Below are 16283 nucleotides of genomic sequence, written 5' to 3' on the forward strand. Positions count from 1 at the left end.
TAGAGGTCCAAATTGGCCACCGCCATCACCAGAGGTTTCCCACCTACAAACCTACTTACCGCGCTGAAGTCGACGTTGAAGAGACACGAAGTGTCGTGTCCCTCCCTGCCTTTCGGAGCTTCTGGAGTCGATCGATCCTGTCCGATTGCTGTGGTCCGAGTTCAAAAGGCTACTACCTTGTGTACGTGTCACGTCTCTGAGGGCTTTCGGACTCATGGGCAGCACCTCAATCGATGTTGATAGATTGCTCTATTGTGATCGATTTCATGGGCGCCTCGCGGCTCCAGAGAGGGAGAGAGAGAGATTCGTGACAGTAACGGTTGCGCTGGCAAGGTTGTAGCTAAATGGCAGCCATCACGCTACAATGACCTGTGGCATGGGGTGTTTTAGAAATGAAAGTCGTCCGATCGATCGATCGATCGATCAGCTGTACCGGTGTGTACCGGTGATTAGTTTGGAGGGATCGTTTTGGAGGTTTTGATAGTTTGTGACACCTTTCCCAAAAAGGCGCCAAGCAGTTACAAGTGTTCTCGCTGCACGATCAATCTGCCAATAATGACCTGGAGTTCCCTGTTCTTGCACTAAGAGGAAACGTGTCGTGCAAACGCGTGTCGTGGGATTACACAAAACCGATCGTAAAAGATGGCGATCGAGTATGTGAATCGATTAGCATACAAATGGTCCACCAAAAGGGGACTGACAGCAGTTGAAGGCTACAAATGTTATTGTATCGCTCGAATAGGATCAGCTGGACCTCTTTCGCCTCAATTTGGACACCCTCGTAGTAGCTGGGCCCATACAATCATTATTCTAGTTTACGATCTTCGACTTTGGCTTTCCCACATTCGAGCCGCCCTGCCTATGCCAAATCGGGGAAACCGAAGGTCTTGCATATTTCGTCGCCTCGTCCTCGTATGCTGTGGTTGGTTCGTTTGTCCGCAAGCAGCGGTGTCAGCATTAGCATAGCAGCAGCAGCAGCAACAGCGTATTTTCGTATAAATCTGTCCAGCTGTGTTTATTGTTATGTCAAGCACTTCCTGTGACCTGCGGCTGAGCACAACACCTTCTCTCACTCTCCGGGGCGAGGAGAATTGCAGCAGCAGCGCACCGCACTGCCGACTGCAACGATACTGTTGCTCCAGGTGCCCTGAGGTATTAGCGTGAGTTTGTGTGCGGTGGAATGTAGGTTCTGTGCGCGCGCGATTTCTCCTCCAGGCTCCAGGGGCTTCTCTAGAAGAACGGTGTCTGTTGTGGTTCCTTACGATTTCGGGTTCGCTACCGTCCTGGGCGGCCACACATTCCACATTCCATTGGTTCGAAGCAAAAGGCCAATCTCGCGAGTGGCTCGCTTTTTTCTACTCGAGGCTAAGGCATAGCTTTCTCATTGATCATCATCGAGGAGCACCAGCGAGAGAGAGAGAGAGAGAGAGAGAGAAAGAGTCAGACTTTGGCCAACCTGTGCGCGAGCTGGTGCGCTGGATGGAACTCCTGGCAGCGCCTCCATTCGGGAAGGAATGTCTGGAAGAGAGCGTACGCCTTGGGTGCGGCTGCAGGAACGACGCGACTCTGATGCGAATTTCATTTCCCTTTCCTCCCATTGGCACGATCACTAAAGGCAACTCAAATCGTTGACTTCATCACATGGCCAAGGGTGACTCGTGCGCGCATCCACATTACATCCCCGTTTTGTCTCGTGACCGGAGCGGAGCTCGTGGCTCTCTAACCTACATTCGAGATCCCTTTCGCGTGGTAGAAGCACCCCATCTGGCGCTTGGGAGGAGAAGAAGCAAGAGAGACAGAGAGACAGATTGTGCGAGGGAGAGACATTCGTCGATCTGGTCTGGAGGTCCCACCATTCGAAATGGGAACCAATGTTTCCTCCCGAAATCCTCCCGAGAGAACCGGTTCGAGTGAAAACGGCTCGACGGATCGACGGTCCGTGGTCCGGCGGGAATGGCCGGACGATGGCACTTTCCAAGAGCAAGTCCCGGCTCCCGGCACTCCGTTCCTAAGGGCGTGTTCCTCTGGGTCTCTCGTCGACTTCTTCAGCGTTGTGTCTTCAACGCTCGCTAGAGGTCATTCCGTATCAAGCACATCGCTTGGCGCCCATAATACCACCAAGGCGATCAGGCTGTGGCAAGCCACTGTGCTGCTCCGCTAAACTCCAGACCGACCGACTGCTTTCTTCCAGCCGAACATTTATCATCGTTCGCTGGATCGGGATTTAACAAACGATTGTCCCGCTGTCTGGCCGGACCGACTGGATCTGGTAGTGATGTCGGTATTTTGATGATGCTGAGTCGCTGTGAAGTAGCGGCAGGAACCGAAATCTCCGGATTTGTTTGAAGAAAAAAACCGGGAATTCCCATAGGTGAGGTATCGTACACCGTTAGATTCACTCGCTTCTGTTGCTCCTTCGTCTTCTTCGGTTCGGTTTGATACCAGCTACACTATCACCTGCACTTACCGCCCGTGAGCGTTCAACAGGAGCAAGGAACAAAAACGGTATGAGGCATCGCTCGAAAAAATCTGGGGCGCCACAACTGGAGCTCCGTCGAATCCGTATTTGTAGCGGTTCGTAGGGCAGGTTAATGTTCGGTTTCGATTGTCATCCGTCCAACCTCCGACGGAACGACCGCCCAATCTGTGGCATGTAATGCCCGATTACCGTTCCAGGGCATTTGAGCGGAAGTCGGTTGAGGCGAGCTTTTACGCTCGCCGCCCAGGAAGTAACTCTTCTCAAACGCTACCACCCCGGACCATCATTTCCCGGTGGCCCGATTTCCGGTTCGACGATTCGTGGCACGAGACGTAGCTTGATCATGTCATTTTGATAAATGGTTCATCATTAACCAAAAAACCCAGACAGTCTGGAGTGGCTGTCGATGTCGCCGTGTCACGGTGAAGACACTTAAGTTGCACTTCGATTGCTTCCCAGAGAAAGACCTCTCTACTTTATATGCTCTAATACACAAACGCTCTGCTTTTGAGACAAAAACCTCACACTACCAGGTGAGGTCATTAATTTCTGCTTCCTAGATGATGGATGGATGATTGGCGGTATAATTGGTACACGACACGCGAGGCGGCTTGGTTGGAATCGTTTTTTTTTATTTTAGTTTCATTCCCGAGCAAACAATTAATGTAATTATCGGCATCACACGAGAGCTCACTTTGCGTTTGCTGTTGATTAAGTTTAGTCTCCATTCGGTGTGTGCTCTGGAATGTTGTCTCTCTCCTAAGAAAGGGCTCTCTGGTCTTCTGCCATTAGATTGTCGTACATTCGAGGGAGGGAACCCCCCGGTGTGTCGGATGTCGAGAGTGTGTTGGACTATCTGCCTACATGGAACCATTCCATTCCCAAATGGGTCTTCCATTCTTTCATCTAAACTCCCGTTCGAACGAACAAACGCTCGATCGGGCGGTCGGACGTTTGGTCGAGCTATTTGCATTGAAAGTGCCGCTCAAACCGTTTCCAAACCCGTTGCGCTAGCCAGCATGTTCCTATGATAACCTCCTGTGTGCTCCCTTGCGTCGATTTATGTTTTATCGTTACATGCTGATCCGCAAACACACAGGCGCTCGCACGCGGCCACTGACCGTGTGAGGCCTGAGGTCAGCTGAAATTGGTTCAACCATCCGTTCCTCGTGACCGAGCCACCTCATCTTACGATACGACGACGACTCGACTGGTCGCAACGGTTCATCCATTCAGCTCCGTTGCCGTTGCTGCTGCTACTACCGTGGTCCGAATGGACATTCTTTCATCATACGGAAAAGGGGAGGGGGGGATTGCGATGAGGTTTCCTTCACGCCCCAGAGGAGCAGCATGTAAACACCATTGTTAGCCGCATCCACTGCCTGGTGCGCACCACCCGGTATTTGAATAGCGAACATTCCTACGGGAATCGTGGCGGAATCCTATTCCTCAAAGGGTCCACATAGAAAGAGAGAGAGAGAGACCGAACGCGAGATGCACGGATGTTGTGTGCGGCTCTTTTGCCTTACGTCAGTGGAATGACCGTTCGCTGTTCCGGGAACAGAGCAGAGATTGCGTGTTTGCGAACCGAGAACCGCACTTTGATTTGGCAGCTAGCGAACGGGAGCCACGTGGAATCCAGACCTCGGACGAGGGGTTTTCACGCGGCAATTATTAAGAAATAGACATAGACCAGCTGCAAGCCCCGCTGGACACGTTCCCAGAGTCCCAGAGATGCAGCACCTCTTCCGGAATGGTTTGTTCTGCATCACTTTTCTTCGGCCGTCCCATCGACGATCATCTAATGCCTGAGGTGCACGAGTGATAACGAGGAACGGCGCAGGAAGCGAATGAATGCAAATGGCCTCCCGGTCGTTTTGGACTGGCACGGCAGCAGCCCACGGTATAATTACGTGCGACAAACAACCGTTTTATGCCGCGTGTGGACCGGGCACTATCATTGTGCCTTGTGTCGTGGTGATTCTGCCGGCCATCACGATGTTTATGCAGACTGTCCACGGAACCACGGAAGGTGTACAAAACGATCCTCGGAATGATCACTCCCTGCTGCGTCTCTAATAAGCCCCAGGGTGGCCAGGCCATGGATTCAGATTTCTCGCTTCAACTCCACGGGGCATTGATAACGTTTGGTGGCTGATTGGTGCTTTGATCAGCTCCCTCGTTGCCTCGTTTGTCATCCACCGGGAACACCGGGAATCCGTCCCCTATAGCACGGTGCAGCCAGACCGTGTGACCTGCTCCATGGGGGGTGGGGAAGGCTAGACCCACTGGAGAAGATGTGCCAGCTGGCACTATCAGGCAGCAGCTATAGGTCCCGGGAGACGGGAGTCGGGAGCCGTGTATTAATTAAGTCATCCGATGAATGGTGGTCAGTATTGTCCTCCTTTGCTCGACTGCTGCTGCTGCTGCTGCCTCATTCAACAATTACCCTGGTCAGAGACCTACTTTCTGATCGAAGAATCAGAAACCTCACATCAACTGGAGGGGTCACTTTTTTCTAGAGGAGATCCGCTCTGAAGAGAGGGTTAGGAAATCGGTCAATCGTCGTCGTCGTCGTCGTCTAGTGGAAGCCGCCGATTACTTTGTGGTAATTGTTTCCACGTTCTCACGGAAGCTGCCTCTGGAATTGACGGTCTGCTGCTGATCCGGCTGCAAGGCCGTCTATTTGGAGCCCTCTCTACCCGGTCGGTGCCATCTTTGAATTAATAAGCTGAACGGCATAATTCGTTTCGGAAAAATGAAAAGAAAAGAAATAGATGGTTTTTGCAGCATCTCGGGTCGGTTGTGAATGAATGGATTGCATAAAGAGTCACCTCACAGCACGGTCCGGGGCCTCTTACCCCCACAACCCGTCTCTGCTTCGTAGCCTGTTGTTTCTAATGAGATATTCGCAAAGAATTTGATGCCTCTTGCGTGACTCCCGCCACTGGACCGCGGTGAATAGAGACATTAGGCAGATGATGTTGTCACAGAGCCCACGAAGTGGGACATACCAACCCAGAAGAGGTCAGCGGCATCGGCAGCAGCATCAACGAGATCAAAGCAATTAACGCTCGACCGACCATCCTGCCATAATTCACGCAAAAGTGTGTCCAAGAACAAGGCAATTAAAAACGCAAACAAACAAACAGGGCCAGTGAAGAGATCGCGCCAAGCAGCAGTGATGGCGCCATCCGATGGTGAGTTCGAGACGGCGGATGTCCTTCTTTACTACAGTCTCCGCAATGGCGAACGGAGATCAGTTTCATCACAACTAGCCCTCTTCATCGATTGCACTCAACTGCTTTTTGGTTAGCTCCAACGGTGATGATGATGATGGCTTCTTTATAAGCTCGTTGTCTCAAGGTTTCTCTGGCAGTATTACCGCCTTAGCACTGTGTCTGCTCTATGACATCACAGATACCTTGGGTTCGATTCCATCTGGGGATAGCGACGCGACAGTAAGGTTGGTCGTCTTCGTTCTTCCTTTCTCCCGTCACACTAACCCACGACGACGAAGGAGGGAGTTTGAGTTACTGTACGTCCTCCACTACTACCTTCTCGACCTTCGGCAATGTGACAAGCGCCATCCAGACACTGGCTGTGTGGAATTCTAATTAAATCCTTGTGGGCCGCTCGCAAACATGCTGAATACGCAAACAAACTTTTGTCATCGGTGGCGACACTATACCCACCTATAGGTGCCAGCACCATTGCTCCAGATGTCTCTTAAATCAGACCAGAGTCAGACCGCTCGGCGGTTCGGACAGTAATCCAAAGCCAAACAGAGTTCTTGGGTGGACTTCTTGTTTGTATTTGGCGGTGGCGCAATTAACATTCCAAAGCCGTTACCTCCTCCGCAAAATCCCGAAAGCAAACAAGGGCCTTTGCTTGGCGGTGGTGGCGGCCGCAGCTGCTGCTACGGTGGCCAGACCGGACCAGCACGGTCTGAACTAGCGATAGCGCGCAACTAGAGCTCGAGGAGTGTGGCATGTGCTCGCCCAATGTGTATGAACGTTTGGAAACAGGTTTTTCGGAGTCGGAGCCAGCCCAAGTGGCCGGCCCCCTGCGCAGTGCGCCAACATGCTCACCCCCCCCCGGTACGATAAGAAGTAGCTGCGTTGCGAAAACTTCTATTGGAATGGATTATTGCTCCCGTTGGTCGAACACCAATCGGCATGCAGCCTACGCGGTGGCGGTCTCTTCCAGAGGGAATATTACGCAGACATGTTAGGTTGCCGGAATGACTGGAAGTCTGGCGTAACAGCAGCTCAAAGCTCAAATAACTATCCTTTGCTTCGATGAGGAGGTGGTTTACGCCCGCTCGGTAAGATCATCGCGACAAGTGCCACAGGGAAGGATAAACCGGAATTTCGACTTTCTCGGTTGACCAACCTTGAACTCCGCTGTCCGTCCCGCGCACAGAGCTCATGCTAGTTCGATAGCTCTTCTTGTGAACAAGTCTTGGTCTGGGGGTGGGGAAGAGAAGTGTCATCAAAAAATATTTTTGGTTTCGATCGAGCCAGATATGAGAGAGTAGATGGATTGCAGCCGAAAGCCATGGCTCGCCGGCATTAGCGTCGCCAGCAAGCTACCAAACCTGGAATCCTGTCCTAGCCTTTGCGGTCGGCCTCGCCCTCGGTCGGTCGCTCGGTCGGTCGACATGTTCGATTCAATATTTATTTTCGTACCTCGGCGGTTGGTTTCTTGTGATGATCAGCCACATTTGTGCATGCGAGCACTGGAGGCCACGCGGCACTCCCCAAAAGAAGGTGGAGACCTTCGAGGCGTTGGCGTCCGGACATTGAAAATGTTTCTGGTGGTACGCAGTTCGTTTATCAATTGAGAAGAACCTTGGTTCAACCTTGCATTCCAGCAACCGCTTGTGGTGGGAGTGCCAACACACCACGGGTTGCTCTTAATTTGCGGGATGTCTGCAAAGATATGGCGTTTCACACGTGCCGCTACGATCAGTGAGTTGATTGTTTATTGAACCGATTATTGGTCCCGCAGGGCAATCATATCAGATGAAAGGTTCGTTACGAAGGGGATTTTCGAGCAATTAGAACGCGCCATCATGCCGTCAACAATCGAAGACCGCGTTTGCAATTGACAATCATCAGCGAGGAACGGTTTGAAGTGGCTCTCGTGATGTTGTTGGGATGTAATGTGCGTGGCCAAGTGTTGATTCGATTCATCGAGCATACTTCACCGGTCATAAGCATCATGATGATAATCGTGCTGAAGTGGGCCGCGATGATGAAGTCCCAGAAACAACTGTACCTGTATTGAGGCAGCGGTCGCAGTTGTCAGCAACCGATGTGATTTGCAACGTCGAAGGTCTGGGCGTATCGAGGGCAAACAGAATCGTAGTGATTGTGGGAGCTTCCTTCGAAGATTGGCAACAAATTGCTTATTACTATCCCGCAGGTTACTGTGATCAAAGTGTTCTAGATCTTCATGGCCAAGTAAAATTTAAATTGGTTGCGGGCATAATAAATAAATTAAATAGACCAACTGTTATCGACCTGAATGTCTGTAACTTACGATTTACGAATAGATCCTCCTTATCGGAGCTATATCACTTCGCACGCTGCTGCTATTATCAGACTACTGCAACATTGTCTTCTATCTTGCAGCAGATTGCGTTATTAACGAGGTATTATCATTTTCCCGGCACTGCAAGCTGTAAAGCTTGCTCAACTACCGATGTCAGGGACGATTGTTTAGTCAATGCATATCAGTCTTCGTCGAAAGAACTGAGAACTACGAAACGAATTGGGTCGCAGCAAGATGTGCAATCGAACAGTTTAGTGTTGCTGTACAATTGTTACGATATTATCTATTGCTACTCCGGTGTACACCCTCTCGCGAGTCGCAATATGTCTTTCAAGTGTCATAAGTGCAACGAACCGATTAGATATCCCATTGCCAGTGTTAAATGTGGAGCATATTGTGGCCTTTCGTTTCACATTGCTTGCACCGGTACACCAGCGCATCTGCTCGAAGAGATGGCCAAAACACCACAGACCTTCTGGGCCTGTCCACTCTGCTTCAACCTGATGGCTAGTCCCAGATATCAACGGATCAGATCGGAATGTTTTGTCGCCGGGCAAGCGAGCAGCGTAGCACAGGCGATTAGTGAACTCAAGAATGATTTACTCAGTGAGATAAGATCGGAATTTCAATCTTATCTATCCGATAGTTGCCGCCGGAAGGGTACTTTCGTGCGTAAAGCAGAGCGATCGTACGGACGAGCTCAGCAACATGGAAGGCATTCAATCCAACACTATTTTCTGAAATCGAGCCAGAGTTCGTGTGGCAATTCGCAAGAGATGACACAGAAAGGCAGCTCTTAACTTTATGGTGCTTGAACTATTTGTGTAATGATTAATAAGTGTTATTATATAGTGATATGCTTGTGTGCGTGGATTGAGGAGCGTCATCTTCATCTGCAATGTTGCTGTTACATGCGCTCCATCCTTAGATAAGCAAGTCTAGCACTACAATAAACGATAAACTACAAATTCGAGACACATGCGCTACTGTGAAACGAAGTACGAATACAGGATTGTGTTACGTCGCCGTCAGTGTCAATCACCATCTCCCGTCGCGAATTTGCGCAATTCGTTGATTCAAGCGGACGTGCATTCCATAGCTGATGATGATGATGATGCACCACCCTCCGGACGAATGGATCAGGATGCGTGCAAGGTGAGTCGGTTGTCGATGGGCAATTCCGATCGGAGTTTACCATAAATCGCCAATTCCACGGATGCCCCTTCATCCGCGAAACCCAGGAAGACGTCAGATCAGACCCTCTTCCCGCCAATCGTTGACGCGAGCGCACATGAATGCACGATTAGGTTTCGATTAGAGAAGGAGATAGGTGGTGACCCGGGTCCACTGGCTCGCACTTTCGCTTGGTGGGCTCGGATCGTTCATCGAAACGTCGTCGCCAATCATCCCTTCACCAAAAAAAAAAAAAAAAAACCGTAGCTAATATCCTATCAGTAACGCTCCGGCGGTTCGGCGACAGTTCCGATGAAAAGCCCCAAATGTTCACTATTCAAACCACGGCACCGTACGCGGGGATCATCAATTTTCTGGTGGTGGGACCTTCAAATCACAACGAACGAGACGAGCACCACCTTAATCTCACCCCGTTGAACGCTTATTGAGCCGAAGGGGCGATCAATGCGTACATCACGTGGAAGATGATGATTGGTGTTAAATGGCAAAATTGAATTGAAGCCACTTGTGAGGCTCCGGCGCGGTGGTTTAAAGATCGTATTCAACTCGGTATTGTGGCAGAACTGCGTCTTCAACGGCGTCGCGATCGCCCCGAGATGCGTGAATGGAATGGTGAATGAGACACGAGAGCTGTTTAGCGATTCGTTCCGATTCGTTCCCTAAATATCAGGGCCCTTGAAGTCCGGTTCCACCCAAAAAGAAGGTGTCTCGTGATTGCGATAAACTCCCTTAAGCCGTGTCTTCAATCGAGCGACGAGAGGCTGATTGGAAAAGTAAATTTAACTAAAACGAATCCAAACCAAGCTGACGTTAACCTTGCTGTTGGGCGATCGCGTCTGACGAATTTTCGCACGCCTAGACCGCCGATGCGTGCTCAATAGAGGCACTTGGCATCGTTACAATAACACTTACTACAACGCGTTCACGATCATCCACAGCTCACCTTCAAGTCCAAGTACACACGCATCTCAAATACGCATTGTATGCAAAGTGCGCGATCGCAACAAAACCAAAACGGGAGGAGAAGGCAATCATCACCATCGCGATCACACCTGCACCGCCGAGACACACGTGATTGTCTGCTATTAGCACACTCGGTACCTCGGGCCTCGACTCCCCGGGTTACAGTTTTGATTGAGAGGAAAAGCGAACCTCCAACTGGGATATGATGGAGATTCTAAGCGTGCAAGCAATCCATCATCCAATCGCTATCTCGGTGGGGTGGTGTGAACGCGATCACTTTAACATGGCCGTGGTGTCTGGTTGGTAGCCGGACAAGGCCGGAAGCAGACCACCCCGGGTCGGTCATCCAACCTTCCGACTTTCAATGCATTATCACTAGCATCAACAACCGTTTGGGAAGGGTAGCGTTGATGTTCCTGTTTCATTTTGCCTCACGATCGTGCTTTAGGTGAAGGTCCTACGTTTGAGGTGAACTCTGCCACCAGCATTGATCGTCGAAGATCAGCGGGAATGATCGATGCATCAATTATGTCGGATAGCGGAATCGTGTAGGTCAGATTAGTTGTGAATTGGGGTTTCCCAGCCTTACAACGGACTACAGCCGTTCGACCTCGCATCTCCGTTAGCGAAACGTGTGGCGTAACCTTGGCTACCTTGTGTATCTGATTCACTAAGTCAACAGCAAAACCATCGCTTGCAGCATTTGTCGCACATGGCATCGCCATTTTATCGAACAAACTCAAATTCGCCAACTCATCAATGAATTGTCACTGATAGGTGGTGAACAGCGGCCGATTGATTGATCGGAATCACATGCTCGGCAGACAGCATCATCGCGGCCAACAACGCGGCAACGCTGGGATGAAATAAATCTCAGACAAAACAACTAGCGAGCGCGTGAGCAATATGATAAGAGAAAGAGACTAGAGCGTGCAAACATATACCTGGCCCCTGGACGGCTTAATCCCTCCGGTCCCGGAGTGTTCGGTGACGCTCCAGACGCTCAATTACCTCACGGGGAGGGCGACGACACGGGGACGGATATGGTGATGGCGTAATGCGCCACCGTTCGTCACGAAACCTGATTGACGTTAAGTAATTTCCTCGCGACTCTGATTTGCAAACACAATGAGCGCTAGCTAGCTCGAGGTGCTGGTGGTGGTGAGGTTGAAAGTCACCTATCCAAGGATGAGGTAATTTGTTGTAGTCCTCTGTCTTACTCTCTCCTCGGTACTCCGATTTACACAACAACATGATTACAGCAAGGCAGAACCTTGCTTCCGGCGCACATCACATTAGCTCTCAGAAGTTGCTCTCAAATCGCGCACTTCTTAAGTGTTCGAATGTTCGTAAATTGAATGACAATTTCGGTTCAGTTCGGAGTGATGTGCGCGGCGAGGAATGATGTTTTCATCCAACGCCTCACGTGCTTGCACACATGCGGCAAAGGCAGAGACACACGGCGGCCTTTCTACCAGCTAATGGCATCCCATGCCCATTGTCCCACTGATTGAGGTGCAATTGATGAGCCCTAACTAACGATAATCATCGCACGACTCGCGAAGATCGCCGGCTCCCGGAACAAACGGTGATAGCCATCATCGCCGCCGCTACCGTCGACCTTCACGTTCTAGGAGGTGTTGAGGGACCGGCACGAGAGAGGGAGCAGAGCTTGAGCTTGAGCTTGAGTGCCACATTCCGGATCTTAAACACCCGCCAACGGGTGGGGTGTGTGTGGTGGCCAACGATTCAATGGGGGGCGATAATTATCTGGAAGGTAACAGCCGAGTTTGTAGCTACCGGAGTACAGCGGCGCACTGTGGCCCCCTGCTTGCTAGAAAGATCCGGAAAGATTAGCACCGCCAAACGTACACTGCAACGACGATCGATGTGCATCTCTCTCACTGATGGAGGCTCATTGCGGTTGGTGAGTGGTATGCGCAGCGGTTAGAATGATCTCGTCGAAGCGTTAAAGTAGATTCTAATGGCATTCCTTGCGTCCCTGGTTGTTTTATGTCATCACTTCATCCGTAGGTGGATGGCAACCTGTCCTGTCCAACGAGAAGCAGTGACAGAATCCTGTTTTAAAATTTTTCCTAAACATTCACAACTAAACGCAACAGTACGGTCGCAGTGTTGCGCTTTATGTCCAGATACTGAGCAACTTTACCGATGAATGAATGCGAATCTTTGAGGCACGCTGGCGCTATCGTCTCAATCGTTATCATCGAACCTTGGCTGTGTTCTGGTCTGACCATCTTGTGCACCTCGCGAACGTGTACTACACAACGTAGCGAGAGCCGAGACGCGAGATGCTTTATCTAACCAGCCACCAGCGATAGGTCTCACGCGTGTGTCGCGATAGAACAAGACGCATCCCACCTTGTCGGTGTGCGTATTTGCTACAACTACTAGTGCGTACTGCCGTTGCTGCTGTTGCTGTTACTACTGCTGGTCCACAATCGTTATCATCATCATCATCATCATCATCATCAGCGCCATCGTGAACTCGCGATGGCCATGATAGAACACACAACCACAGGCCGCGGAGATCGCACACAGTCGCACCTGTTCGCACCCGACTGGCGCTGGGGTTCAACCGCGGAGAACACGACTTTTGTTTTAGTTAATTTTTATCACTCTGCGTCGATAGTACCGCATTCGTGGAGAAGTTATGCGCTAGTGTGGCGCGTCGAGCAAATCGCATTCGAACACCAGTTTGGTGTCGTAGTTGGGAGGGAAATCGCTTTTCCTAATCAGTGTGTGGCGGTTCCCTTTAATCTGGACCGTTGCTGGACGTGTGACCAAGGTCAGTGGTAACAGCCAGTGGTGGCGCACTTAATGGTGGTGCAGTGAACATCAAAAGTGCAACCTTTTTTCCTGTTCAACCGGGTGCAAGTGAGTCAACTGTATGGCATTTTTAGGCAAACTGTTATCGTGTGCCAGAAGCAGGTCTTTTCTTGAGCTTCTGCAGTTAGTCAGAGGTTTGATAAGGGGGGCGGAAGGATTTATTTGGATCATTTGGACTGCGTCGAATGCGCTTTACTTTCCCGCTGGAGTTCGCTAAGAAATTAATGTTCCTCAAAATTCCTCACATTGACGTAAAAGCAGCTCCGATAAGGCTCGAGACCGTTCTCGTCTCACGGTGCGTTGAGTGATAAAAAAGAAGTGACGAATAAACAAATAAACAGTTGATAAGCCCAATCTAAATTGCTGTCCGAGAAACAACAGCACAGGCATCCGAGAGCAACGGTAGGTGGTGATGGTGTCTAATTGGTGTCTAGTGTAGAACACGTATCCGATGATGATCGGATTCACGAGAAAGGAACCCATTCACGATGTGAAAACCCCCCTCACATCACATTTACCAATCGAAAATCAACGGAGACGGTATCAGGTGAAGGATTACGGTGCCGTCGAGCCGGGAACCTCTTAGGGCTGCGTGATTGCACGGGACCGCTCGTGGCGATTAGAGCAATATTCGCTCGGTTGCGACATCTCCAAGCGAGATAGCGCAGCGGGTGGACAACAGGCAGCCAAGCCGACCAAGCAAGGCGCAGGGACTTGTACAACCGCGGGGGCTGTGTCAATGTCCACTCGATTGCCGAGGTCCTTCTCTTATCTTGCCCCCATTGGCGCGCACGGGGTCCGCTGGAATGTGCCGCACAGATTGGAACCCCCCGACCCTGTTGACAATGATTGTGTGGCGTACCACCTTCATCAATAATGAAACAATTGTTTTGAAGACTAGGGCGGGAGGTGTAGCGGCGTGGCAAAAGACTTACCGCGCACACCCGGTGTGATGTCCATGTTGTCCGTCGACTGGTTGTTACATGATACCAATCTTATTGCGTCTTTCTGAGGCGCTTGCTTAGAACCATTGCAAAATCATTAGATCTTCGATGATCTCTGTTTTGAATTTTGGTAAGAAGAGTGTTCAGGCGATGCCACGAGATCCAACTCGTTCTGCCTGCATTCCAATTCATAAACAAATATTTTCATCTACTCGCTCACATAGTTTTATCTAGCTCGTGGTGGTAATAATAGCAGCCACGGCAATTGCCACGGCCGAACCAGGCTGAACAAACTTTGCGGAACGTGAACTTACTGCGCCTTTGAGGCATCTCAGAGCCTCCAGAAGCCTACCCGTTTCATCATCATCGAGAGCTCGAGAGCTCGGACACGTGACTAATGACCACACCATCAGTTTGAAGTGGCTCGTGAGGCAAGATTTTTGATTCGAGAAAAGGTAGTAGAACAGCGAAGCGAAACCGAAGGGCGTGCATTTTCAAACAATTGTGTTCTCACGCCGTACAGTTAACGATTGAGCTACTGCACTACTGTTTATTGAGTACTTCCGTTCGTCGTAAAGTATGTCCGTATGTCCATACACGATGTATAGATCTTAGCAAAAGGTTCAATTTTTAATGTACTTTTCGATAGCCACTACTATTGACCAGCAAGTAATATTCAGTAACTAATTGCGCCTGTTTTTTGTTTCTCTTTCAGGAACTCCTTTAGAACGGAAAAGGATTTTTGCAAGCTTAGAATTGTGATGCTGTAGGAGTACGAACGATACCAATTTCTTCCCACCACCCTAGACGTTACACCAAGAAGGTGAACGTGCCTTTTATCTTTTACATCGAAGAATAATAAAGTAACCTGCCTCAAAATGAATGGGTTATCAACGCTCAACAGGTTGTTGGGAAAGAGAAACAAAGATGGTAAGCTACACTCCCTGTTGGCCACAGCGACCTTCACTTACCTTCGTTTCAATTCTTCGTCTGCTTCCAGTTTCCAAATCTACATCCAACCTTAGTCGGTCCACCACCAACCTGGACGCCCCTAGTCAATACAACAACAAAGTCATACAGCTACCGATTGTACCGAATGCACCGTTCGAGCAGACATTCCGTGTGACCGTTCTGCTGCCGCGTGATCAGCTGTATGTGGCTCGAGTCGGAGCAAAAACAAAGCTGTCCACCCTGCTGGAGCTGGTGTGCAACGATAAGCTGCTCGATGCCCAGAAATACGTTTTCCGCCATCCGGCCGACTTCCAACAGGGCTTCGAACTGGACATGAACATCGGTGAAGTGGGCCTTAGTGAGATTCGGCTGATGTCACGCAAAGAACTGGAGGCACTGCGCAACAACGATTACCGGCTAAGCACCAGCGACATCTTCCGGATGCACCAGAAGACGGCACGTGAAACGTCCGGTGCCACGTCGGTCACCTCGTCCGATCTGAGCCGCACCTCGAAGATGGCAGGGAAAACGACCTCACCGTACAGTTCGACGAATTCACTCAATTCGGCCGACTCATCGGGTGTGAGTTCGAGTTCCCGCGGTGGTACCATCAACAATGGTCATGCAGGTAATGGCCACCATCAGATGGCACCGGTGCCGGTTGCTCCGGCGCGAAAGAAACGAGTTGCACCACGTCCTCCTAGCCAAAACTCGATTCCGGAGATGCGCCCCGTTGCCGTGACGCATACAACCACAACCAGCAACGGTTCCGTCGGTAAACAGTCACCCGCTGATGATCACCAGCTGTTCAAAGAACCCCAGTTACCGCCTTACTCGAGGCAAAACTTTCACGTTTCCACACCGAACCTGTACGATCGGGAACCGAAACCGGTTGATATTCTGAACAACAACAACAATGGCGTTAGCAAGGGGCGGCGCACCAGTGGAGATGAAGAAGAGCAACAACGGAACGGCCACAAGGCGGTGGCTGAACCGAACAACAACAATCACGACATCACCTCGTCGATGATACTGCGGCAGCAGGATGAAGAGGAGGAGGAAGATCGAAAGAATCTGATCAATACAAAGACATCGTACAGCACGCTCAAGAACCGACCTACCTCGATGTACATCATCCGAGAGCCGGACAGTGCTGGGGCGACATTGCAGCGATCGAACGAGCACAACGGTGGGAGCATGATGGATATACATCAGCATCATTCGCGTGCCTCCTCCAGCTGCTCGGATGCGAAGGATCCACGCGATTTTGCCGATATGCCCGAACCAACACCAAGAAAGCGCTTAAATTCGAGTGGTGAGCAAAGCAGTTCCGTTACGTTACG

The 16283-nt window shown here is 50.5% G+C and overlaps 1 protein-coding gene across 7 annotated transcripts in view; it reads left to right on the forward strand.

The window, feature by feature from the left end:
• The window catches only part of LOC126572759 (uncharacterized), a 64423-nt gene that overhangs the window by 43190 nt on the left and 4950 nt on the right, over window positions 1-16283 (forward strand). For 2 of the 7 annotated variants that reach the window (XM_050232363.1, XM_050232361.1), the window contains exons 4-5: window positions 14705-14919; window positions 14990-16255. In XM_050232363.1, coding sequence (XP_050088320.1) covers window positions 14868-14919; window positions 14990-16255 — 1318 coding nt within the window. In that variant the 5' untranslated portion in view covers window positions 14705-14867. Of the gene's footprint in view, window positions 1-8232; window positions 9194-12849; window positions 13094-13167; window positions 13448-14510; window positions 14611-14704; window positions 14920-14989; window positions 16256-16283 lie in introns of those variants that run through there. The other 5 variants (XM_050232366.1, XM_050232365.1, XM_050232364.1 and 2 more) reach the window with 5 other exon arrangements.

This window comes from Anopheles aquasalis, chromosome 2 (genome assembly GCF_943734665.1).
Source record: "Anopheles aquasalis chromosome 2, idAnoAquaMG_Q_19, whole genome shotgun sequence".
Lineage (NCBI taxonomy): Eukaryota > Metazoa > Arthropoda > Insecta > Diptera > Culicidae > Anopheles > Anopheles aquasalis.